Source organism: Maniola hyperantus, chromosome 15 (assembly GCF_902806685.2).
Source record: "Maniola hyperantus chromosome 15, iAphHyp1.2, whole genome shotgun sequence".
Lineage (NCBI taxonomy): Eukaryota > Metazoa > Arthropoda > Insecta > Lepidoptera > Nymphalidae > Maniola > Maniola hyperantus.
Window position 1 is genome coordinate 2,054,692 of NC_048550.1, and position 26,173 is coordinate 2,080,864.

A 26,173-nucleotide genomic window follows, 5' to 3' on the forward strand; every position below is an offset into this window, starting at 1 on the left:
CGTCGTAACGCATCGTGGAGCATGGTACAGCGATTTCTATATAGGATGACGCAACGACACCGCAACGCTTCATGTGGCTTCACTCTTAGTGGTTGGAAGTTGGAACGGATTTTCGCGTGCCAAATTTCCGCTTAATTTGTTTCTGGTCTGAATGAGCGAAAAAACCAAAGCATGATTTTTCATATTGTCATATTATTCATTGTAAAAAAAACCTACCGTGAGTACTGTGAATCCGACACCGTTAGGTTAATGAATCTAAAAAATGGCTAAAAAAATATTTTTTCTGAGTTTTATAACTACTTAAACTTTTACAACGGCTGTGTATCTAAAATGTAAGGAAACTAAATACTTCTCTTCTAAATAAAAAAACAACACTGTCTTTTTGAAGAAAAATAGGTAAATTTGTTAAATTATCAGAAAATTTTCTGTTAAATTTTAAAACAAATTTTAAAAAGTATACTTTGTCAAAAGCAGGATAGGTAGCAAAATGCAAATTTTTAAAAAAATAGGAGAAATCAGGCATTATTATTAGAAGTATTTATTTCCAAAACAATAGTAGAACATATGAATAAATGAGATTAAATACATTAGTAAAATAGTATACTTTAGTTTTTCTTAGTTTATTTAAAAGGTAAACAAGTAGCTTCTCGCTGAAACGCGTACGACTTTATTACCGTGAATGAAATCAGGATACGGATGAAAAACCTAACTCCAGGAGGTCTAAAGCTAAGTCTAGGTCTGATGGTGAGATCTGTAGAGCGCACTCTGACTTAGCTTAGACTTAAGACAGAGTTAAAACGAAACAGAGCTATATCTCTCACATAAATCTGTCACGTTTTAACTCAATCTTAAGTCTGAGCAAAGTCAAAGTGCGCTCTATAAATCTCAGCCTAAGATTTGTTTATCTTTTAAGCAAACTAAGGAAAACTATAATCTAGTAGGTACAACCCAGCGATACTTATAGCTATTAATTTACGATTTAGTTTCTAATTCAAACTGTATGCCCATTGCCCATGTATCCCAGTAAACCAAACAAAAAGTAAACTTTTGAAATAATTTTAAACTTAATTACCAATTTTGTTTCGTCAAGCGTTAATTTTGAGCTGAAATTAAAACAGAAAATCGGAAATTATCTAGACGTATTGCTGGGAACTGTAAATTGAGGCTACAGCTGAGCTTCGAGTGTTTTTGAGTACACTGAACAAAACCCGTCACTAGAGTTGGCGATTATCTATCAACTGGTATGGCAAACCACGGAAATTATTGTGATTATTACATAGTGACAATCGCAATAGGGTCTTACAGCTGCACTCAGAGTCGCTTAATCGTCACATAAGGCATTAATTAGTATGGATAAGGAATGCCTTAAGTAACGACGAGTCTAACAGACTAGTAATAAAATGACGTGATTTTTTGTATAGCGGCAGATAATGGGGCTAGAATTCATTATTAAAGAGAAGACCCTATTGTTTAGTTGACTGACTTTGGGATGTTTTTGTTGCAACTGTGTATTTTAGCCAATAGTGCGAGAATCAGCCAATTTGCCAAGGTTATTGCGATCATCACCTTGTATCTGTCAGACTTGCTAGACCCCCGACTGAGTTTTTCAAATAAGCAGTTTTCACCTTACTATAGTACAAGTTAAAGCGCGACGACGACGGCAGATGCATAGCATGACGCCGAATTCCACTATACATTCTTTTTGCACGGCTTCAATGTTCTGCAGTGTGAACGGCTTTACTCAGTCCTTTTTATAGCAACTTAGGGCACTTATGCATTGGGTGTGCCCTATTAACACCAGCTCTAGTGACGAGCTTTGATTCCAAAAATATAATTGAAACTCTGATCGCAAAATCAAAGTAATGCATCTAAAATCTACTCAAAACGCATGACTCCATTCACCACTGAAGCGTTATATAGAGCCATTGTTAAGCGCAAAATAAACAAAATTGCGTTTATTTATTAATCTCAATTGCATAAAATTTTATTTAGTTATTATTTTGTACTAGAGTACTCAAACCTAAAATAGGAAAAACAGAAAGGTAAGTTACTCCAAACTTTGGTATAACTCTTGTGAAGCCGATAAAACAATCTAAAGTAATGTAAAAAAATTAAAAATAATAAGTGTAAAGCAGTATGCAGTTATTTTTTTTTGTACTTTTCACAGTGCGACTAATTTTGCTGTACATAATCTCTAAATTGACAGGACTAAATCTAGTGCTATTACTTCTCAACAGGGAGATCAATCCATTTAGACTTGTCATTTTAATTTCATTCAGAGATTATGTGTTACAGAATTAGCCACAGACCACAGTGTAGTTGCGCGTAAAACAAGTAGTCCAATCGCTAGGCGGGCTTATTTTTACAAAATACTAGCCAATGATGACTAATATTCCTCTTTCCCTCCAACTAAGCGTTAAGTTTGTGCTAGGAGTAGGTACTACAATCGTGCAACGGGTGAGGTTTGAACCAGCCTCTCAGAATTCAGTCCGCTCCTCTAACCGTTGAGCTATTGAGGCTCTAAAAATCATACCTATGTGACGTTTTGCCGGTATCAACGACAGATACAACGCTTTACGAAACCGCGATCTCTTTCTAAAGGTCGATATACAATATTTTCTGCGTACTGTACCGGGGGGGTTCTCGATTCGGCCCATATAACCAAGAGGTTGGTGGCCATATTTTTCCCTATCCACTTAGTACTTTCATTAGCCAGATTCTACGCTTTGTGATCAGATTAGACTAATTATTTTGCGCACATTATATAACTAAATTACGTACAGTTTTCTTTGTGGAAAAGGCTTTCAGGCGTTACCTTTTGTTATACAAGTCATTTATGTACCTATATATAAACATTTTAGTGTGAATAATGAGCGTCAGGAATAAAGCAGTGAATGTTTAGAGCCTCAATAGCTCAACGGGTAAAGGAGTGGACTGAAAACCGAAAGGTCGACGGTTCAAACCCCGCCCGTTGCACTATTGTCGTACCTACTCTTAGCACAAGCTTGACGCTCAGTTGGAGAGGAAAGGGGAATATTAGTCATTTAACATGGCTAATATTCCCCTTTTTTTTATAATATAAATTATAAAAAAAAAATGTTACCTGTTGTTTCTTCTGGCTGATCTTGGCCTTGTTGGGGTCGAGGTGGTCGGCGAGCGCGGCCGCTTCCAGTCTTCGTCTCTGTTCGTTCTCCATGTCCGCTTGCTGTATACAATATATTATATAGTCGACGCATTTTAAACTGAGTCGTCGAGTTATCTGTCTGTTTCGCTCGCACTTACCTACGATCTGTAAGTGCGAGCGTAACAGACAGATCACTCGATGACTCAGTTTAAAATGCGTCGACTATAGTAACGTAAAGATAGTAGGCCTCCTAATCAGAGATTGGGGATTTGATCTCGGCACGAACTCAATTTCTCACGAATCCTCAACTTTTCGGAGTAATGTGCATTTTAAGTACAGTACGCGGCAGAAAGTAATGTACATCGGCCTTTAGAATGACGTTTAGGCTTTGTAGGGCGTTGTCCCTGTCACTCATACCTATATGACGTTTTGTCGGTCTCAACGACAGAGACAATGCTCTACAAATCTGTTATCTCCTTCTAAAGGTAGATGTACGAAATCAGAATCATTTTCTCGGTAATAGAAATTTCAGGTTAATTTTTGTCCAGGCCGGAAGTACAGAAATTAAAAAATAATATAAAAGGAAAAGGTGACTGACTGACTAATCTATCAACGCATAGCTCAAACTACTGGACGGATCGGGCAGAAATTTCGCATGCAGATTGCTATTTTGACGCAGACATCCGCTAAGAAAGGATTTTTGAAAATTCAACCCCTAAGGGGGTAAAATAGGGGTTTGAAATTTGTGTAGTCCACGCGGACGAAGTCGCGGGAATAAGCTAGTTAAAAAATAAAGCGGTTAAATATCGTGAAAATAAAAAGAAACACACCTTGAATGCTCTTGTAAACCTTACAAGTAGCGAGAAGAAAGCGTTGGCATCACAACTGCGTGGCGCCTCGCCGAAGTACTCCACGCACGCGGCGAACGAGTCCTGCAAAATAACATTTTAAGTCTTTCACGCATACAATCAACCAAAGGGTTAATTTGCTATAATCCGCTGAAACAGGCCGAATCTGTACTGTGCAACATGCAGCATGCGACATGCAACGCCCACCTTTCTACTGCTAAACATGCATGAAACAGCAGCCACCAGGCAAGCAATATGCACCACTGCACCGATACCGGAGCATCGTGCATCGAGTGTGTTTTGGGATTCGTGTGGTGCTGCGTGGTGGCTGCTGTTTCCTGCATGTTTAGCAGTGGGAGGGCGGGCAGTGCATGTCGCAGCCTGTATTATATAGATTCGACCAGTTTCAGCGGATTATAGCAAATTAAGCTTTTGGTTCATTGTATATCACGTATTTCCGCAAAGTAACGCCTGATTCTATACAACATACAACCATATTTCACGCATCTCGCTCTTGATATCCTGCCCGTAACTGTTGATTGCAATAGCATGCTCCCACGCTTGACTTGCAGACTAGGGAGAGCACTCTTAACTAAACTGTTCAGGACAGTGTATAGCGTGGATGAGATTGAGCGAGTTTACTAGCTACTAGCTGGCGAATTCATTATATCTGCTAGTGGTTATATAAATGCTATCAGAAAGTAGCTGGCGTCGATTAGATACGGACACAGATCGCCAAGCTTAGGCAGTTGCTTAGCATAAAAGTGGGCCCACGCCCGTTCGGTACCCTCATTCCGCACATTGCCTTGATTACGTGACTTTTGAGTCCACCAATCACAACGAAGCATTCTCCCCTGTCCCCCGCCAACATTTAACGATTTTGTTTTCATGCAAACCTTGTTTGTATATGCGTACTCTTGAGGTTGAATTCTCTGTGGATACGGAAGAGCGAGGATAGGCAACATTGTTTAAAAGAGGCCTATGTCCAACAGTGGGAGTGGATATTGGGTGTTGATGGTGATAATGAATGCCCACCTGAGCGTGCTTGGTCTCGGCACGCAGCCGGCGCAGCTTGTCGACGGCGTTGGCCACAAAGTCCCGCAGCACGTGCGCCGCGCCGCGCGCCTCCGCCTCGCGCCGCGCCGCCTCCATGCCGCGCTCCAGTTCACACACGTCCGCTACCACGTTCTCCAGAGACACTACGGTAAACCCAACATGTTACAGCAGGTGAAATGAAACAAAGAATAGTACATTATTGCAAAGGCCGGGATGTAGGCAATTGCAGGTCGAGTATGAGTTTAAAGGCTGAGCCGCAGGCGAGGACTTCACTAAATACGAGACAGGCAATTGTCATTCCCCGCCGAGGCATGCATTCGCGTGTTCTTTTTTCGAAAATAATGACAATATTTCCATGCATATTTGAGAAAAATACATTTACAGTGCAACAAGGCTATCTTGGCGCGTGGCGAAAATCGGAACTAACGTTGCTGTCAAGTGTTCCCATTTGTTCTTGTTTGAATAGCCTAAGCCTTTGTTCTTCAACAGCGCCCCCCGTCAATGTTATTCAAGTGCCAAGAGAGCCTTGTCGCACTGTATTTGTTGTTGGTGTCATACATATAGGTATGAGTGACAGAGACAACGCTCTACAAAGCCTAAAGGTCATTCTAAAGGCCATTGTACATTATTTTTTGCCGCGTATTGTATGTATATGAAACGAGCTTCGTAGAAAAAGAAGTTCAAGTCAAAACTAAAAAGCTATTTAAAGGAACAAAGATCGAAAACAGCCCGGTGTTTTTGATGCTACTAACGTTTATAACAATATAACCTTGTATTTCTTACCTTGAGCAGCCTTATCAATGTACATCAGCTCTGTATCGAAGTTCAACAGCTCGGGGAAGTTCTGTCGTATCGTCGCCACAATATAATGCAGCAACGACACCCGCTTATCCGTAGACTTTGTATCCATCAACGTATCCAAAGACTGCAGCTTGAACCCATAAGCTGGCCCTCTTTTACTGCTATTCAAGTAGTTCCCAAATGCTAGGATAATCTCTAGAACATTCCTCAACTTCTGGGATGATTTTACTGATGAAGACCCGGAGATTATCGCGTGGATTTGAGGTGTTATCAAATGTATGTTATCGTAGAAGTTGCCCATGTAGCTCATGATGGATAATTTGGCGGATATTCGCTCAACTTTGGCCAATTGCATGAGGAATTTGTCTTCTTCTGTTAGTTGGTTGACGTTTTTCTTCTCTGCTACGTATTCTTTGTATGCCTTCTGCTCGGCCTCCGTTGGGACCATCCGTTGGAGGATTTCGACGCTTTCGAGAGGTAACTGTTTTAAATCTAGTGTGTGGATCGCTGTGATCACCTTTTCTACTGGGGTGTCAAGTTTTCTTCTTGAAATTGCTGTAGAAAAATAGAGTAACTCATGGTTATCAATTTTTACTAAACTACTAAATCTATATAAATACTGCTGTATTTTTAATATCAGAGGAAAAATTCAGGAACCAAATTAAGAGAGTAGACGTTTTTAGCTAACTTAAATTTTACCAGGAGCTAATAAACTAACGGAATTCGTGTACTCATATGCACTGTCACGATCGCAATCACCTCTGATTGGTTGACGCTCGCTCACTATTGGCTACAATCCATTGTTGCGACAAGAATCGCACAAATTCAGCCAATCACAACAATTGGGATTGTAATAATGATTGATGCAGGTTAGGCAATCGCCATACAGGAGCTAATAAACTGTAGGGCGATTGTCTAAAACCTGCATCAATCATTATTACAATCTCAATTGTTCTGATTGGCTGAATTCTTGTTGCAACAATGCATTGTGGCCAATAGTGAGCGAGCTTTAACCAATCAGAGATGATTGCGATCGTGACATTGTAGCTGTCAAACAACCGCGGTAGGGCCGCAGATGTTCAGAAAAGGCTCACCAATATTCCTTAACCGCGCATGTTCGAGTAACGACACAGTATCGGGCCTTCGGAACCTCTTGCTGGGGAATGACGCCAATGTATCGTCAGGTACATGGGCCACCCCTCCCCCCGCACCGCCGATGCGGAACTTTTCCTCGAACTCTGCGAAATTGATGCGTCTTCGAGGTCGCTCTTCGTCTAGCTCGTTGAATATCGTACCGCGCACCTAATATCAAAGTATCAAAAAATGAATCACATAGACACTCAAGATTTTTGGGGATACTTATAAAACTACGGTTTTATAAGTATCCCCAAAAATCTTCCATATACCTTTCACCAAATCTCATCTAGGAAATCAAGCCCCAATTATGCGTATATGTGCAAAATTTAACGAAATATCAAAAAAGATACCTGGCATCGACATATTTCATGACTCAGTTACTGCATTCAAAAAAAAGCTCTTATCATTTTACGGTGGGTATGAACCCACCGTAAAATGATAAGAGCTTTTTTTTTGCTCCTGAGTAACTTAGTTATTTGTTTAGTTAAGTAGTTAGTTAAGTTCTTTTTATTTGTCAAGATATTTTGCAAATGCTGTGTACACATTTTATAGATACATTTATCAGCCTGTGTTTGTTTATAAGTGTCGTAGTTTGTGTTAAATTAATGTATTGTGTGTGTTCCTCATAAATAAAATAAAATAAAATAAAAATAAAATAAATGTTACTAAATAAAATTTAGATAAAATTGTAGAGCGTACTTTGACTTTGCTTCTAACAGCTAGTTACAATAAGATTGATGTCATTGATGTAAGTAGTCTGTGCTCAATAACACTTCAGGTATATATCTCAGCCAGACACCAGACAGCAAAACTAACCTGGTTCGGCTTGAGCGCGATCCAGTTGAGCGTGGGCAGTTTGTACTTGGTATCCACCTTCCTCTTGATGGTCATCGCGTCGGTGTGATGCGGGGGCAGCATGTTGCCGGGCGCGGGTGGGGCGGGCGGTGCGGGCGGGGCGGGGGGTGGCGGCGCGAGCGCGGGTGGCGGGGGCGGAGGCGGCGGATGGGGCGCGGCGGGCGGCGGGGGCACGGTGAGGGAGGCGGGGGGCGGCGGCGGCGGGGCGGGGAGGGTGTGCGAGTGTGGGTGCGCGTCGCCGTTGCTGAGCGGAGTGGGCGGCGACACGTGACCGTTGACTGTGCCGTTGCACATCGCGTGTGTTGATATAGCACCCACTGGGAACAACGATTACTTTTAAAACGAAATAATAGTGTAGGCCAGCGGTCACTAAACTACTAGACCATGACCGAGCCGCAAGTTCATCCAAACTGGCCTGCGACAGCTAGCTGAAATTGCCCGATATCCGGCCCGTAGTTACTGTGAAACTATCCATAGCTTATTTTATTTTATATATTTGGAAAACCAACAGCTTAAATTAACATATTATAATCTTAAAAATTAAATAACTAGGAGCTAATAATAGGTTCTCACCTTAGGTTATTATCATATTGCATTTATAATGATATAGGAGCTGTTAGCTATCAAAACGTTTTAGATAGCTCTTGGCCCTTCGGACTTTGTGGGGGAACCTAAGGCAAAACTTTTGGTCTGGAGACTTTGATAGGTAAGTAGCGACATGCTTATCTCGCAAAGTTCACACGCGAATCACGGGAAAATCGCGTACGAGTGAATAGCGGGCTGGTACTACAAATTAAAAAAAAAAGTTTAGGATGGATTTTTTTTTGGAAAAAACGTATATACAAATAGGATACTCATGGATTTAAGAACTCCCATCCAAGTACTAAAGATAGTAGGTATTCAAGTACTGTTCAGTACTCACTAGAAGCACCGCGCGGTAGGGATTTGGTGAGAGATTCCAGTTCCTGCACTTTGGACTCCAGCATCGACTGGCGATTTCTGGAGTCCTGCTGCGCTCGTCTGAGAGTTGACACCTGATTCCAAACAAAAATCAACTCAGTATTTACACAATTAAATCAATAATAATCAATATTTGTCAGAATAAACTCAACATTTGTCACAATAACGTAATATTGGTCGCACAAAATTAAATTAGTTTTCGTCATAAATATATTAACTTAAAATTTGTCACAATAACGTAATATTTGTCACAAATTACTCAATTTATGCAATTTTTACATAAGATAATTAATATTATTGAGTTGTCTACCTCTTCCACGACCTGTCTCCTGGCCTCGGCGAGCTGGTCGCGCTCGTGTCGTATCTGCGCCAGTTCAGCCTCGAGCGTCGCCTGCTTTGCTATCGCTTCCCGCTCCAACGCCGCGAGACGCTCGTGTGCCTGACAACAAATCATTAAGTTAAGACTTAAACAGCCGCACTCACAGTCGCTTAATCGTAACTTAAGGCATTCCTTATCCATACTAATTCATGCCTTAAGTAACGATTAAGCGACTCTGAGTGCGGCTGTAAGTCGTCGGCCCACATTTCGGGGGGGTTCGATCCTCGGCACGCACCATTAACTTTTCGGAGTCATGCGCGTTTTAAGCAGTTAAATATCACTTGCTTTAACGGTGAAGCAAAACAACGTGAGAAAACATGTATGCCTGAGAGTATATATAAAGATTTGCACGCACTTGATCAGTGTGGTAGACTTTTTATTTTTTATCGTTTCTGCGCTTGATGTCAATCATGCTTAAAAACGCAATGAGGAGGTCTAGGTTGGAGCGCGCTTGCCTAGAAGATGCCTATACACTCATGCTTTGAAGGCATTGAGGTTACTCGGACGTCGGCCAAACCCTTCTCATTCTGGGAGAATGACTCGTGCTCAGTAGTGAGTCGGCTGTGGGTTCTTCTTCTTCTTATACGTTGAGGCTATGCAGGTTCTTGAATCCCTGTATCACTGCGACTGTCTCCGATCTATTGTGTTTGCCTTCACCTCGCACTTCCTTGTTAAATGCTGTGGCCGCCAAATAGGTACAGCAGCCCTTTTTTGACTGGAATTGAAGTAACATCCTCAAGGTGGGTTTCCCTAGGTGGATGGTACGTCTGTGCATCAAAGCAGGGCAGTAGCAGATAATGTGCAACGGAGTCTCGATAGTCTCGTGAGTCGGCAGTGGGTTGATCATGATGATGATGAATACTTACATGTCCCAATTCATCTTCCAAGTCGTTGACTTTCTCCAACGCTGCGGTTTTGGTCTCACTGTCCTCCATGAGCGCGGCCACGTCGAACACGTTGTCCAGGTACGCCGAGATTTGGACCTGCTCAAACATATATTATCCTAAATTATTCACTTGAATTTTTGCCTCACTGACCATGCCCAAAATAATAATCTGAATGAATGACCGAACTGGACAAAATTACTATCATCGAAAAATGCATGGAAGCTTTGCTTTTGTAGGGCGTCCCCCAACTCCTAAATTCTGTTTAAAGACTGTTTAAATTCTGTTTAACTGAGACAGTTTATATTTCTACATTGTGATGCTCATCTTAAAATACCAGAACAGGGTATTTTGCCCCTTTTTTGAAAATAAACTACCAAAAAATTTACAAAAATTTTATTCGATCGATAATATAATAAAATGCATTTAAAGCATGTCAAATTTCGCCACGAAAATGCTACCTACTTGCCATCTTTTTAGGTAAATGAGCCGTCATGATCACCTCACACGGATTGATAAGAAACGGTGGTTTATTAGTGAAATACATTACAATTTCAATCCATGTGCCATCACACTTATTTCATGAAAATTCAAATTAGCCAAACTGATATTTGCTAACCATAACAGACAAGAATAAGTAAATCAACTTCCAAAAAATGAAATCGGATTTTCATCTGGGTACTATGATGCCACAGCAAGTTGAAGAGTTTTGAAAATCAACAAAATCATTTACCTGCAAATCTTCGCTCTCGCACATCCTCAACCTTTCCAAGTAGTCATCTAACTTGAGCGCCGTGAACTCGTACTGGAGGTGCACCCTGAAGTTCATATCTTCCACTGAATGAACTATTATGTTGACAAACTGCATACACGCCACCTGCGAAACAACATTACATTCAACATCAGAAGTGGGATGGGTATTACAGTAAATAATATTGGACAGTATTGTCGTTACGAAAGATAAAGGACAACATTGGGCAAAATACGAGACAAGCGGTCACTTAAGAAATATGATTTTTCGAATACTATATGACGAAACTAAAATAAATAAAAAAAAAATATATATATATAGTTACTTAACATTAAATCAAATAATACATATAAATAATAACAAACTATAGACGTAAATAAAAGTGTGTTAATAAGTGTAAGAACCATTATTAAGGAACAAAAAGGCTATAATAATAATAATAATATGACGAAACTAACTACTACACACACAGACATAAAACGCACGCACGCATGTGCGCGCACACACACACACACACACGCACACAGTTACCGTGCACAGAACTGTGAACCTATACGCAGTTTGACATGCATTTAGGTTCCCAGTTAAAACTTATTTAGGAAAAAGTTAAGGAACTTCTAAATGGGTAGTAGCAATGACAACCACTTATCGATCAAATAAACCACTTAAAACCAGGTGACAGGATGATCTGATGGCCACCCCCTTCACCAGGCAGATGGCCGCCAGCAGTTCCAGCATTAGTGCTTTGTTGCTCAGCGGGTGTTGTATTTACCAGGGAGAGAGCTAAATATCTATTTTTTACTCACCATAAATTCGATATGGAAGGTATCGTAATTCATGAAGTACTCCATCAATGTGTGAAACCTCCTCGGCTCGCCGACCACTTCTTTGAAGTTGTCGAAGGCGGACAGTATGATCTGATGGCCGCCCTTCACCAGGCAGATGGCCGCCAGCAGTTCCAGCACCAGCGCCTTGGTGCGGAGGGAGTGGTGCACCAGGGACAGAGCTATGCTGTTTATAGCCTCCCTGTGCTGGATCACCATGTTGAAACCGTACTGGAAATAAAAAACCAAAACCAGAGTTATTATAAGACTTAAGCTGTACAGGTCAATTTGACGGCAATTCGGCTGCAGTTGGAACCTGCATATCATTTTTTTTTTCTTTTTTTTTTAACCTTTATTGCTGATAGTTTTTCTTTTTTAATATTTTTAGTTTTAGTCTTTAGAAAATAGAATTAGTTTTGTTCTTTAGCTATCAGCGTGTCCTCTCGACACATAGGCCTCTTCCAGCAGCTTCCACTTTTGCCTGTCACGCGCTGTCCTTTTCCATGTTGCTCCTCCAACTTTTCTTATGTCGTCTTCCCATCGCCTGTATTGTTTCCCTCTTTTCCGTTCCGTTAATGACCGCAGCCTTCCAGCATATCATATGCATATGTATAAATAAACCTCTTTTCTTTCTTTCTTTCATATCATAAAATAGCGACCCGCCCCGGCTTCGCACGGGTGGCAATGTAGATACTTATGTAGTGTCACTTCCATACTAATATTATAAATGCGACCACCGACGCCTCAGTCTCGTTTTGTTGCGCGTAATATTTGTTAATTTTCGATGGAAGCTTGATTTCTTTCGACATTTTGTTCAAATATCATCATATTTCAACAAATTAATACAAACCAATATTAAATTATACCTATAAACCTTCCTCTTCAAACACTCTATCTATTGGTGAAAACCGCATTAAAATCCGTTGCGTAGTTTAAAAGATCTTAAGCGTTCATACATACAGACAGCGGGAAGCGACTTTATTTTATACTATGTAGAGAAGAAAAGGTTTACTTACTACAAATATGATAATCAGGTAAAGAATTGTTATTTCGTAATTTTTCGTGACCCTTGCCACTCGGCCGCGGCCTGTAACCTCCATACTTGTGATTTGACAGCGGCAACGATATAAATAATTGACCGTCGAAAAGGAGATGACAAGCCGCGAGCTAGTAGGATCTGTCATGAAAAAATATAGAGTCGGTAAACTACTCAGAACGACAAAGAGCTCTTAATGACCTGTGCAAACTTGCTTGTTTTGCTGCTGCCTTTCTAAGCGATAGGTTCTACAGGCAAGAGCACGCGATTGGTTCATCAGTCGCCCTTCTTTTCAGCGATTGGCATTTTGCCGAGGGTTCCGCCCAAATCTGTTGTTGTGTATGCCGCACCTTGTTATTCATGATAGCACGCATGCACATGATGCACACGTGGATGTCGTCGGTGGACGCGCCCATGTTGAGGCGCGCGGCGTGGCGCGTGCGGCGCCGCGCGGCCGCCGGGCTGCCCACCGCCTCCCCGTCTGAGTCCGCGGAGCGCGCCCGCCGCCGCCACGTGGCGCTGAGGGTGCCGCCCAGCTCCGTCGGCGCGCTGCAGTCCGATGTTGTTGTGTTCACTGGACAACAAACATGTGTTCGTAAATTCACAAGCCCTTGACTACGATCTCACCTGGGTGGGACCTAAGTCACAATGCAGTCTAAGATGGAAGCGGGGTTTGGTAATTTTATGCGGTGCTGTGGGTGGGTTTTTGAATGAGAGCATAAGACTGTATGTCAAAAAAAATTGACGAAACCTTGTGACAGTACCTACAGCAAACAACGTTACGAGCATTTTACGATGACTGCCCTGGCAAGAGTAAAACTAAGAAGCAGAATCACGTTAGGTCATGAAGAATTGTTGAAATTACCCCAAAGATAAGGTTTAATAGCTCATAAGCTCACCCTGGTTGACAGCGTCGGAGGAGTGACTCCTGGCCAGCGCGATCCGCTGCTCGTGCCTCATCATGCTCAACCTGAAGCTCAGGTAGTCGATCAGCACATCGAGTCCCTGGTTCTGCTCGTTTAGGAATTCCCTCACCCATCTGATGAAACAGAGCAAACTGATGTTATATGCTGGTGACAAGGTGTTATCGCACTTATTTGCCGCCTTTGAAACGGACGTCACGTGATTCTGTTTCGTCGACATCTTGAGTCGATTGTATAAATACGAGTGGTTGGTGGTTTTTAAACTAGTCTCGTTCCGAAACAACTACAAGACTCGACCGACTATTAAATGCTTTTTGTGTTTAGGTCGCCATTTTGATTGAGTGGTTGTAATATTGTAATAGTTATTATTGTGCCCTAATCAAGTTAATATTGCAGTTGGGTTAGTATAAAGAGTAAACCTCTCGATAAACCTCTACGCGTGTGATCATTATCTGCGCGCAAGTTTAAAATGAGAGGACATTCCAATTACTAATCCAAAAATAGCTTATAATGCCCTGCTTTTCTATTTGACTTTTAAATTCACTTCTTGTACCCTTTTAAAGGTAATTTAAACTTTACGATAGAGCATTTTCCTACGTCTGGTTTCGATTGGAATAAGTAAGCAGCGTCTTGGCACATTTATTTTGCGGCTCCAGTACATATTGGTTCAATGAGCTAAGCAAGTGTCGGTTCAAGTGTAAACACGGGTTGCGAATTGTACGAAGAGACTTTGAGTTTGTAAACTCGGCAGGGCGTTCGCAGCATGCTGAACGCGGAAATTGTACGCCAAGTTCTACCTGTACACGCCTCAAGCATTGGCCGCATACGTGGGGCCAAAATGGCTCTTTTATTTAAGAGCCTGATAAACGCTTTGTTACAGAAACGGACGGAAGGATTTCTTTTTGATATATTTTGTAAAAATAATAACTACACAAAAATAATTTGCATACTCACTCTATGTGATTGGTCCGTAATGATATTTCCAAATCCCTAAGAACTTGTGTCGATGTGGAGTCTCCGACCATTTTTCTTTTCTGCAAAAGGAGAAATTGATTGTAAATTACAAAGGTTAAAGGGCCAGAGTGCACGCACATGTCTGGATAAACATGCGGCGCGGGTTTCGGTCATCCCTGTCGTCGCGCCTCACGTCATTTCGTACCAATAAATAAATCAATCAATCAGCTACTGCGCAGGTTCAAGGTCAGTTATTTTGCAAACTGCTCAAACAATTTAAGCAAAAATTGGCGTAGTCGGAACAATCGTGGGGGGCAAAGGGGCGACTGATCAACCAATCGCATGCTCTCGCACGGTAGAACTCCTCTCGCGAGTAAACGCTTCCTTCGGTCCGCCAAAGACATTGACACTGCGCATTTGCTCAAGATTGCCTTCTTTCGAATGTCAAACTACTGACGACAGATAGAAAGAAATCAGTGTGTAACTATTCCCGGCCGCTATGTACCACGTAACGGCGATTACGCACTGCACTTCCGTCATCCGTGAGAATACCAGCGATAATCTACGACATATGTCATAAGCTCCCATACAAAACAAAAAGGAACGTATTTTCACGGACTCGGATCGGATGAGTGCGTAACCGACGTGAGGCTGTTAGCATATAAACAGTTAGAACTGCTGTCATAAAGCAACATTGCAGTCTTATTAAATTACTTATTCGGAACAGTGTACGGCAATCGTGCGGATAAATCACCGAGTGCACACGAATCTAAAGAGCACATCGGACCAGTTTTCATTGAATTCGGCGACGATCACGACTATGCCATATTCGCCGGTTAGTTTTGTTTAGACGTTAATATGGTATAACAAGGAGATTGGCCCACGTCCTTATTCAGCCATGGGGCCTTTCATATGCTCCCGCGAACGACGCCCACCACGATTTGCGAATGGTGCAATTAATGAGTGATTATGTACCTGCATCATTCATTTCTGATGTGATAGCCTAGTGGTTAGGACGTCCGCCTCATAATCGGAGGTCGGGGGTTCGATCCCGGGCACGCACCTCTAACTTTTCGGAGTTATGTGCGTTTTAAGTAATTAAATATCACTTGCTTTAACAGTGAAAGAAAACAACGTGAGGAAACCTGCATGCCTGAGAGTTCTCCATAATGTGCCATCCATAAATTGGTAAACTATGGTCAAACCCTACTCATTCTGAGAGTATACCCGTGCTCAGTAGAGAATCGGCGATGGGTTGATGATGATAAGGCTAACTTCAAAACAAATCCATACTAATATTATAAATGCAAAAGTGTGTGTGTCTGTCTGTCTGTCTGTCTGCTAGCCTTTCACGGGCCATCCGTTCAACCGATTGTGACGAAATTTGGTACAGCGATAGCTTACAGCCCGGGGAAGGACATAGGCTACTTTTATCCCGGAAAATCAAAGAGTTCCCACGGGATTTTTAAATACCGAAATCCACGCGGACGAAGTCGTGGGCATCACCTAGTGTAATATAATTTTTCCAAGAAAATAGTACTTCGATGTAGAAAATATGTCTCTACGATGAGTCACGGTCGAGTGTAATCGATGTTATTGAAGATTCTCCGTGAGAACGTTAATTACGTCATACCCATTGTCTCCGACTGTACCTACTTAGTAACTGTAGGTAAGTAGGTACAGTCGCGTGGATCACACAGATTAAATGTGTATTTAGCGTTAAGTGTGATTAAGTGTTCCTACAAGTTGATTAGAAGGTATTAGTGAGGATTAGTCTTTATCCGGGTACATTCGAGAATTGTGTCCCGCCCATGCAATTGTTCCAAAAGGCCGACTTTGATTAAAGATAGAATAATAGTATTTAGGACTCAATATAAAACCAACCGGAGAGCGGAGATAGCCTATTTTAGTTAAGATGTCGGCCTCCAATTAGGGAGGTCGGTTCAATCCTGTAATTTTTCGGAGTTAGTGATACGCGTTTGAATATCACTTGCTTGAACGGTGAAGGAAAACATCGTAACGAAACCTGCAAGCCTGAGAGATTTCCGCATAGATAAAACTCTAATGTGTGGAAACTCTGTGGATTTCCGTAATGTTCTCAAAGGTGTGTGAAGTCTGCCAATCCGCACTTGGCCAGGGTGGTGGCTAAGGCCCAAACCCTTTTCATTCTGGGAAGTGACCAGTGCTAATTAGGGGGCCGGCGATGGTTAGAGATGAGGATGAGGTTTGGAACCCTCGTAGCTTTAGTTTTAAGTTTGCGAAATAATTATCGCCACTATATCTTACAAATCCAACAACTGTCAATCGAAAAGAGTAATTTATTATCTATTTTGTATACATAATTTGACTTTGATTTTGATTTTGATGATGATGATGATAAAGTTTACAACTTACGAAAATTACGCCTCGAGGTAGGTATAGAGCATAATCATGATGCGCGTTTTCTAAACAATCCACCTTTATCGTGAACAGATAGACGTCAAGTGCTGCACACTGCTGCTGGTCGATTTCTTAAAACCTGCATCAATCATTACTACAATCTCAACTGTTGTGATTGGCTGAATTTGTGCTATTCTTGTTGCAACAATGCATTATAGCCAATAGTGAGCGAGCGTCAACCAATCAGAGGTGATTGCGATCGTGACATTGTAGCTACCGCAATCGCGCAGCTGCTGTTCGATTGCGGTATCGACGTGGCGATTGTAATAATGATTGATGCAGGTTTTACGAAATCGCCCTACAGGTCTCTTGTAGGGACTTTCATACGCCACGGTCTTGAGCCGTCGGAATCCAGCGCCTCCTTGCGACTCCTTTGATATCGTCTGTCCACCCAGTGGGAGAGCCTACCACTAAGCTAAGCTGATTCATAGCTCCATGGAGTCTACCAACGATGCGGTTTCCAACTTTATAATAGTAGAACAAAAACCAAACTGCTTCAAATATTTGATCAAAATCTACAGTTTAGTGCTTAATGCTTACTCAAATATCCGCTAGCTTAAACTACTGGAGCTCTACAGTCGATTCAAACCAAGAAATTGATTTATTTTATTTTAATTAATCAACTTCACGCAGCTCTCAAATTAACTGATACACAGTGGCGTGAACAGGAGTTCAAGCCAGGGTATGCATTTAGGTATGAACTTATTTTACGGCAGGTTAAAATGAAAAATAAGCATTGACTTATTACAATGAGGGTAAGCAGTGCGTTTATGCCTCTATGAGCTGCACGCCACTGCTGATACACCATTACATTACCAAGAAATTAGTTGCTATTTTTGATACAATTAAGTTTCTTTTCTATTTCTGGATTGATCTTTTCCCCTGGGCGAATGTTGAAAAAACCGGTCAAGCGCAAGTCAGGCTCGCGCACCGAGGGTTCCGTAGTACAGTGGTATTTTTTCGACATTTTGCACGATAAATCAAAAACTTTGGATCCATAAAAATAAATAAAAATCTGTTTTAGAATCCACAGGTGAAATCCTTTCATGTGATACCCCACATGATATAGTTTTCTTACTTTGATAATTGAAAATACTAATGTAACTATAAATTCACGGTTTTCAGATTTTTCCCCTAATGTCTGCTAAGACCTACTTACCTGCCAATTTCATCATTCTACGTCTTCAATTTTCTTCCAAATCTCTTACTGGGAGTGTGTAGATTAAAGAATATTTTGCAATTTTAGCGTTTAAACTACCGTGAGTGATTTCCATTATAAATACTATCTGTCCCGGCTTACTCACGTGTGTAGTCGACGTTAGCCCGACTAGTTTCGAACCCATCCGGGGTCCTTTTTCAAGGGAGTCCGCGCACGCGCCGCGGTTTTGACTCTCAGTCAAAACCGCGGCGCGTGCGCGGACGGACTCCCTTGAAAAAGGACCCCGGATGGGTTCGAAACTAGTCGGGCTAACGTCGACTACACACGTGAGTAAGCCGGGACAGATAGTATTTATAATATTTTGCAATCTTATCCCTCAATTCTATTCTAGCATTCGCAGTAGCCCTAGATTGCGAAACAATACGCAATACAGCCGCTCTGCGCGCAATTCCACGGGACAGTAACTAATAGTGTAACCGCAGTAATCCTGAGCAAATCGCTCTGCCCTTTGTTTGTCTTAAACAACTCTTTGCCGGTTCGTTAGAGATCTGCACCCGTAGTACAAGATTTTACGTCTCACCAAACCAAACCAAAATCGAGAGTCGAAATACTTCCGCGTTACAGTAAAATGGACCTAAACAGCCTTGAATTGAAGTCAAATATTCAATGCCACTGATTTTAATTTCGCAATGTTTCCGCTTGGAGCGCTGGCTGTAGAAGTGTAGACAAACTTGAGCTTTAAAACAAGGCGTTTAAGATCCAGTTTACTGTAACGCGGAAGTATTTCGACTCTCGAATTTGGTTTGGTTTGGTGAGACGTAAAATCTTGTACTACGGGTACTGCTTTGTTGTAGCTAAATGATAGTCTATACGCGGTAAGAAGTTAGTAGGCATCCGCTAAGAGAGGATTTTTGAAAATTCAACGCCTAATTGGGTGAAATTTTATTTTTTATTTTATTTTTATTTATTCGGATCAACAAACAGTAGCACGCAGTGCTTGGATAAAAAACAGTAGTAATATAACATAGTAATAATATACGTGCTACCCACTACGTCAACCACATAGTTATTATTATTAATTAATATACTTACATGTATAAAAATATATAAATGTAGAATAAAATATAAAGTTACATGTATAAAATATAAATAAAGAATATATTAGTACCATACCATCTATCTAAATTCTAATTATCCTACAGGCTTAGTGTAATATAGCAATATTATTCCTAAGATAATTCATGACCAGCTTCTTGAAAGAGCCCACTCGAGAGGAAATGTGTGTAGTCCACGGGGACGAAGTCGCGAGCATGAGCTAGTAGTTAAATAAGTCTAATACACTAATTGATTTTGAGATCTGATCTTCTGCAAACATTACTGGATACAGTTTTTAATAAAGGTCAAAAGAAGCAGTTTTATCTTACCCTATGACTCCTAGAGGCCTTGGGGTCGAGGTAGGTGCGCAGTTTGTTGAGGTAGTGTGCGGGGGAGTCCTTCGCTTGCACCATGTCCTGGTCGCAGATGATCTCCCATTTCTTCTCCAGATCGTAGTTGCGGAGGAGCTTCGCCTTGTCTGGGGGGAGGTCCATTGAGGCCTGGAACAAGAGAGACACAAATTGTAACTTCTATTTGGTAATCTGTCAGGGTTAGCCCCCATAAAATAAAAAGGGGGGACACGAAATTATCCAACCGATGTGCCCCAACAGGTTTCATTAGAAATGCAATAATGCGAAGATGGTTTTAATAGCGTACTAGCTGATGCCCGCGACTTCGTACGCGTGGATTTAGGGTTTTAAAAATCCCGTGGGAACTCTTTGATTTTCCAGGATAAAAAGTAGCCTATGTCACTCTCCAGGTCTTAAACTATACCCATGCAAAAAATCACGTCGATCCGTTGCTCCATTGCAACGTGATTAAAGGACAAACCAACAAACAAACATACTTTCGCATTTATAATAAGGGTAATGATAACAGCACACGCCGGGTATCCCCGCTAGTTCTAAATAAAATATTATTCGATAACGACAGTTTTTCATATATCTAGGAAACTGGTGTACGAAGCGTTTAAAAAGACGATAGATATAAGCCCCGCAAATTGCTAATGCGCGTGGCTGCCATGTCAGTGACATCAGCACTAGACTGAAGTTTCAAGCCGATAGTATTTTTTTATTTCGGCTGACGTCAAAATGACGTCATTTCGATGTTAATGAGACATGGTTCCAGCGCAATAGTAATACCTTTCGTAAATACAGTAACAACAATTTCGTATGCAAATAAGCAACTAAGGGAAATAAGCGCAAATTGCAATACATTATGCATAAATGACATTCCTGCAATGCAAACATTGGCCGCAGTGGGCTTGCAGCGTGGGGTATGGACAGCGGGCCGATTTTGAACCAGTTCCAGCCACATGCGGGACTAACGGTTCTAGCTAATGGCGTAGGGCTATCGATATTGCCCACTGATATTACTAGCTGATGCCCGCGACTTTAATTGAACTCTTTGACCACAAATTCCTTTGTCAAACAAGGAACAACCAAAGTTTTCGGATTATTTCCTTTACTTGTGTTACCTATCTGCCTTTCATGATTCTTGGTCAACAGGAAGTACCCTATAGTTTTTCTTAACAGACACGACAAACGGACAGACGGATAGACAGAGACTTACAACAACAAAGTGATCCTATAAGGTACCTTTTGCTTTTTGAGGTAGGGAACCCTAAAAACGATAGATAGGTACACGTAAATAAAGTAGCAACAATTTCTTATGCAAATAAGCAACTAAGAGGAACAAGCGTAAACGCAATACATTATCCATAAATGACATTCCTGCAATGCAAACATTGGCCGCAGTGGGCTTGCAGCGTGGGGTATGGACAGCGGGCCGATTTTGAACCAGTTCCAGCCACATGCGGGACTAACGGTTCTAGCTAATGGCTAATTAGCTAATTTCGGTTCGGTTTCGGTAAAAAAAAATCGATTAAACAGTTGGAACTTGTAAAGCTAGCAGACCGGCAGACAAACAGACTTTGCAACAAGAGTTTCCAAGATTCTTTGAGAGGTGTGGTTTTTTTAATTTATAGACTAGCGCTTGGCTGCAATCAGACGTGCTGGCAAGTAATGATGCAGCCTAAGATAAGGCGCGCTTGTCTAGAAAATGCCTATTCACTCTTGACTTGAAGGTTCCCATATTAAAATTTGAGGGGAAAACTGTTGGAAGGGGTATTGCAAATAAAAGATCAGACTGGTGCTAGAGGTCAACGACTGTTGCGTAGATAGGTGCCGCGGGGTCAATGCTACGATGAAGGCGGGATTGACCCAGAGATTGGTTGGATTGTGTTTATCATAAGATTCGGTGAATAGAGCCAGCCCTAGTTAAGAGCGGTTGAAATAGAACCTGTACATCTCAATGCCAGCGATTTCGCATCCGATAAGCCTAATGAGATCGAATGATCTTTGTCATTACAAATTATTACCGTCGTGTCAAAGCCGCGGAGCAAATGGGTGGAGATTCGTTTTGAGATAAAATTAATGGTATCGTATACTAGTTACCCGACTTGTTTTTAAGTTATTTTCTTGTTTGTGTGCTTAATTTCATTATTTATCTGTAAAAGTTAATAGATAAATAGTCATTTTGGCATTTACAACAATTAAGTAAATGCATCTACTTAATTATTTTTGTAAGAACATATTATGTAGTTCGCGACAGTTAGGGAACTTGTAACTGTTGTCTTCTAAATGTTAACATATTTGATGGAGGTAGCCTTGGTAGCCTTAAGGTAGCCAGATTTTACTTTGATTTTACGTCACTATAGCCTAATATTTGACATATCTTCGAGTCAGAATCAAACCGAGAGTTCCCTCACTCTAGTTCACTTTGTTGTGGATTTATTTACAAATATACAACTTTCTAATCGTTTTTGACGGAAGATAGGTGACAGAACAATGCCTGGAACAACGTTGCAGCTCGTAAAGTGTGCAACAGTTTGACCTGCAGCTTTCAACAGGGACCTAGACACCTAGCGCGGGTTATCAAGATGGTCGATGGTGTACACCGCACGTTTTACACCTTGGCTTGTTGGTAGGTGATGTTATTTGCATTTATAGTACGCGACAGGTCGACAAGGCAATCGAGATATGAGACGGGGGGACGCCCGCCCCACCGGGTTAGGGCGGGGAATGCGCGAGTATGCGAGGCGTCCCCACCCCGATTGACATCTCGACCTGTCGCGTACTGTAGATATATACGATTCAGCGGGTCAATTCTGTAAAAGCTGCATCAACAATTATTACAATGTTAATTGTTGTGATTGGATGAATTTCATGGTAGTTTTGTATTTTAGCCAATAGCGAGAGAGTATCGGCCAATCGGAGGTGACTGCACCGTAATCGAGCTACAGTGGGCTCGTGGTTTGGTGATTTTACAAATGTTATTAAATTATACTAAATCGGTATCTGAAAATAATTATATCTCCTAAACCTCAAACGAGTACGAGTAGCATCGCTCAGCAAAAATGAGCACTTGACCAGCGTGGTAGACTATGGCCCAACCCTTGTTATTCTGAGAGGAGATCCGTGCTCAGTAATGAGCTCACGATGGGTTGATGATGATGGTGATGGTGATGAAATTTAAGCCTAAGCTTCCTGAGAACAACGCACAGCGCATCAATAATTATTGCTTTCGCAAGTCAACAATCTTTGATTGGGGGCGAAATCTGAATGGGTAGGCGAATGGATTGAATGGGCGATCGCGGCCAGTAAGTATTTGCGCTAATCATGCGCCCGGTCGTTCACCTTCGTGGCTTTTACTGCAGATGGGCGTGCAGCCTAAAAACTTCTTAAGCTGCACGCACATTAGCTACCTACTATCACCTGATACCGCTTCTTTTAACGGCGTCCGAATTTCAGCAGCTTAGCGGGAGCGGCTCGGACACTCAAAAGGAAGCGTCAAAGCATTTCATATAGCTGTCATAGAGAAGCTTGAGCTTCTCCTCAAAAGAACTATCGTCTAAACGATATGGCTGCTGAAGAGGTTAGACGCACAGAAGATCAAGCGTATATAAGCGTATAAACAAGCGTCCCATTTATGTTGACTCGATGAAATCGGCAATTCCCAGCCGTAAGTAAGGTAAATTTTTGATAGCAAAATAATATACAGTAGCTACGCCGTACGCGGCAGAAAATAATGGACATCGACCTTTAGAAAGAGATAGCGGTTTTGTAGAGCATTGTCTCTGTTGTTAAGACCGACAAAACGTCACATAGATATGAGTGACAGATCCAATGCTCTGCAAAGCCGAAATCTCATTCTGAAGGTCGATGTACATTATTTTCTGCCGTGTTCTGTACGCCAAAGCCCAAGTGGCTTTGTACTACAATATACATACACGTTTGCCATGTTCGATCACCGAGTGCATTGGGCTAACATGTATAAGGGGGCTTTAGTTTACAGACACGCTATATCGTGTAGTCTAGGTAATAAAAACCTCTGTGTTACACAGGCAAAAACGCTTTACCAGTTCTGTATCGGGCACGCACTATCCGCCGTTTGACCAACCTCTCTTTTTTTTCTTTTTTTATTCGATATAACAAGTTAGCACTAATTGTATGCGATCTCACCTGATGGTAAGTAACTGCGCAGTCTAAGATAATTAATGAGAAGCATGCTAACCTGGAAACCCATACTTCTAATTAGTTTCTACACTACATCATACCGGAACTCTTTTCTTGATGGTATTTAACTATAGTGGGATCCTCGCACAATCACAATTTCCGTATTAGCACCCCTGAGCAAAATCCATACTAATCTAAATATATAAAAGGAAAAGGTGACTGACTGACGAGCATAAGCTAGTTCAGTGATAATCACTGAATCAGCCAATCACCCCGCTCGCTGCTTGTTCTCAATTTTTATTAGATTTTTATTTTTCTTCCCCGATATGTGTTTCCTACCAACTACAACTCGGGTATCTTTAAAACAAGAGTGAATAGGCATCTTCTAGGTAAACGCGTCCCATCTTAGGCCGCATCATCACTTTCCATCAGGAGTGATTGCGGTCAAGCGTTTGCCTATAATGTTACTTAGAAGCTGGTATACTTAACTAATATTAGTTTGGTGAGTTGAAGGATTTGCTTAGCTGTACAAAACTACAAAACCAAGTTTGTTTGCTCGTAACAGTTTCCACTTCTTGGTATTTGTTGAAAAGTCTATTTGACTGCACTTGTTCAAATATTTGGAAATCATTTCTCATCAGTCAAAATATAAATGATTTACATACTCTACTTTAACGACCAGGCATTCACACACATCATTGAACACTGAATTAGCGAATCACACTGCTGACCATATCGGCTGGGTGATCGGCCGTGTGTTCTTTTGCCCTTCATCTTTTTTTTTTCTTCGGGGGAGGAATAAATCCCTACGGACCTCTGCCTGCCGGCAGGGTGTAGCCGACTCGCACGGACTAAAATAACCTCCCCATGCCTACCAAGGTGAGCACGGAACTGCGTAAGCTTTACTTCGTGATGACCTCCTAAATTTCTATCTTCCTCTTTTCTTCTTTTCCCCTCTCTTCTCTTCTTATCATTATAGCCCTCAGCATTTTGCTATATCGTTGCCAGGCTTGTTCACTCGACAGCATCCGCGATATAAGGTTACGGGCGTTCACACCCTCCGCGTCGGTCGATCCTAGCGCTTCTGTCCTCAGGTCGACACAACCAGGACATTCAAAGATTGCGTGTCTCCTTGTCTAAGACTATATGTTTGTCCAAGTTGTTAGGTAGGTTTCGGGCAATGTGCTCTAAATAACTAAGAATTTTCTTGAAACAATGTGGTCGAAAGTCTGATAATTCTCCTTTAAATTGAGATATTAAGCAGGCAGTTGGTGCCTGAATTTGTATTTTACGTTTATCTTATAAATAAAATTGAAACGCGGAGATTAAGATAAGGAATAACCATCAAAATGTTATTACTGGCTACCTCGCCGGAGTCACGACTGGCCAGTAACGCGGAGGTGATATGTTTTACGAGCTTCCACTTTACGACGCCAATAAGTATTGGCTGAGATTGGAAGACGAGCCCGAGTGGGATTGACTTCATATCATACTTATATCTTCAAGACAACGACCTCAATGTTAGTACGATTATGAAGCTGTCAAAATTAGTATGACAGGGCGACTAATTCTGTTATGTACACAATCTCTAAACTAAACAAAATTGACAGGCCTAAATATAATGCGTTATCCACAGGTTATTAGGTAGTATTAGGTTTCTGAAAATCCCGTGGAAACTGTTGATTTACCATGACAAAAGTAGCAGTACATTGTTTTTGTATTACTTTAACTATTTACGCAGCGCACGCCACGGAAGCTCACAGATGAGACGACTTTTTCACATTATTGCAATTTTCGTAGGGATCTCTAATTTTTTTGAAAATAAAATATAGCTTATGTCACTCAGGAATAATGTAGCTTTTTAAAAGAATTTTCAAAATCGGTTCAGCGGTTAGTATTTCATAAGCTTTATAACAATCAAAAAACTTTATTTTCACATAAAAGCTATAATTAATATACTCATAAAGCTATGATTTATTTAAAAATAAAGAAAAAACATAAATAACTGATGCAATTTATGGCAGCACGACCATAACAGGTAGGTACGTGCTAAAAACTGGTTTTCAAATTAGGTCACAACACATATTACTTAACTACTTATTTAAATTTTTAATGAATAAAATATGATTTGTTTGGCAAAGAACAAATATACAAAACCTGTCGACATAAATTATAAAATCAAGTTTTTTTATAAACGAAGGCCGGTGAGCAGCTAAACAGCATTGTGATCCAATGATAGTCATTGTTGATGAATCATTGGATCAGAGGCAAAAACAAGGAAACACGGGCGATTTGCATTCTAACGACGCATTCAATGCCATTGTTACCATTTACGTAATAGACCGTCAATTATATAATAGAGCTCCTAGTTAAAGTAGTGTGATTGAAGTAAAAAAAAAAATTGTTTTAAAGCGCGAGAATCTTTATTTTC

At 41.2% G+C, this 26,173-nt stretch overlaps 1 protein-coding gene across 4 annotated transcripts in view; it reads right to left on the minus strand.

The window, feature by feature from the left end:
• Positions 1–26,173, minus strand: part of Frl (formin-like protein) — an 81,049-nt gene that overhangs the window by 4,257 nt on the left and 50,619 nt on the right. For 3 of the 4 annotated variants that reach the window (XM_034976586.2, XM_069503206.1, XM_069503205.1), the window contains exons 2-16: positions 19,555–19,725; positions 14,533–14,612; positions 13,555–13,694; positions 13,006–13,229; positions 11,602–11,850; positions 10,778–10,921; positions 10,027–10,143; positions 9,092–9,220; positions 8,744–8,855; positions 7,783–8,138; positions 6,924–7,131; positions 5,812–6,384; positions 5,008–5,171; positions 3,955–4,056; positions 3,104–3,205 (exon numbers count right to left, since the gene is read on the minus strand). In XM_034976586.2, the coding sequence (XP_034832477.1) occupies positions 3,104–3,205; positions 3,955–4,056; positions 5,008–5,171; positions 5,812–6,384; positions 6,924–7,131; positions 7,783–8,138; positions 8,744–8,855; positions 9,092–9,220; positions 10,027–10,143; positions 10,778–10,921; positions 11,602–11,850; positions 13,006–13,229; positions 13,555–13,694; positions 14,533–14,612; positions 19,555–19,725 (2,871 nt within the window). Of the gene's footprint in view, positions 1–1,072; positions 1,104–3,103; positions 3,206–3,954; positions 4,057–5,007; positions 5,172–5,811; positions 6,385–6,923; positions 7,132–7,782; positions 8,139–8,743; positions 8,856–9,091; positions 9,221–10,026; positions 10,144–10,777; positions 10,922–11,601; positions 11,851–13,005; positions 13,230–13,554; positions 13,695–14,532; positions 14,613–19,554; positions 19,726–26,173 lie in introns of all 4 variants that reach the window. The other variant, XM_069503207.1, reaches the window with a different exon arrangement.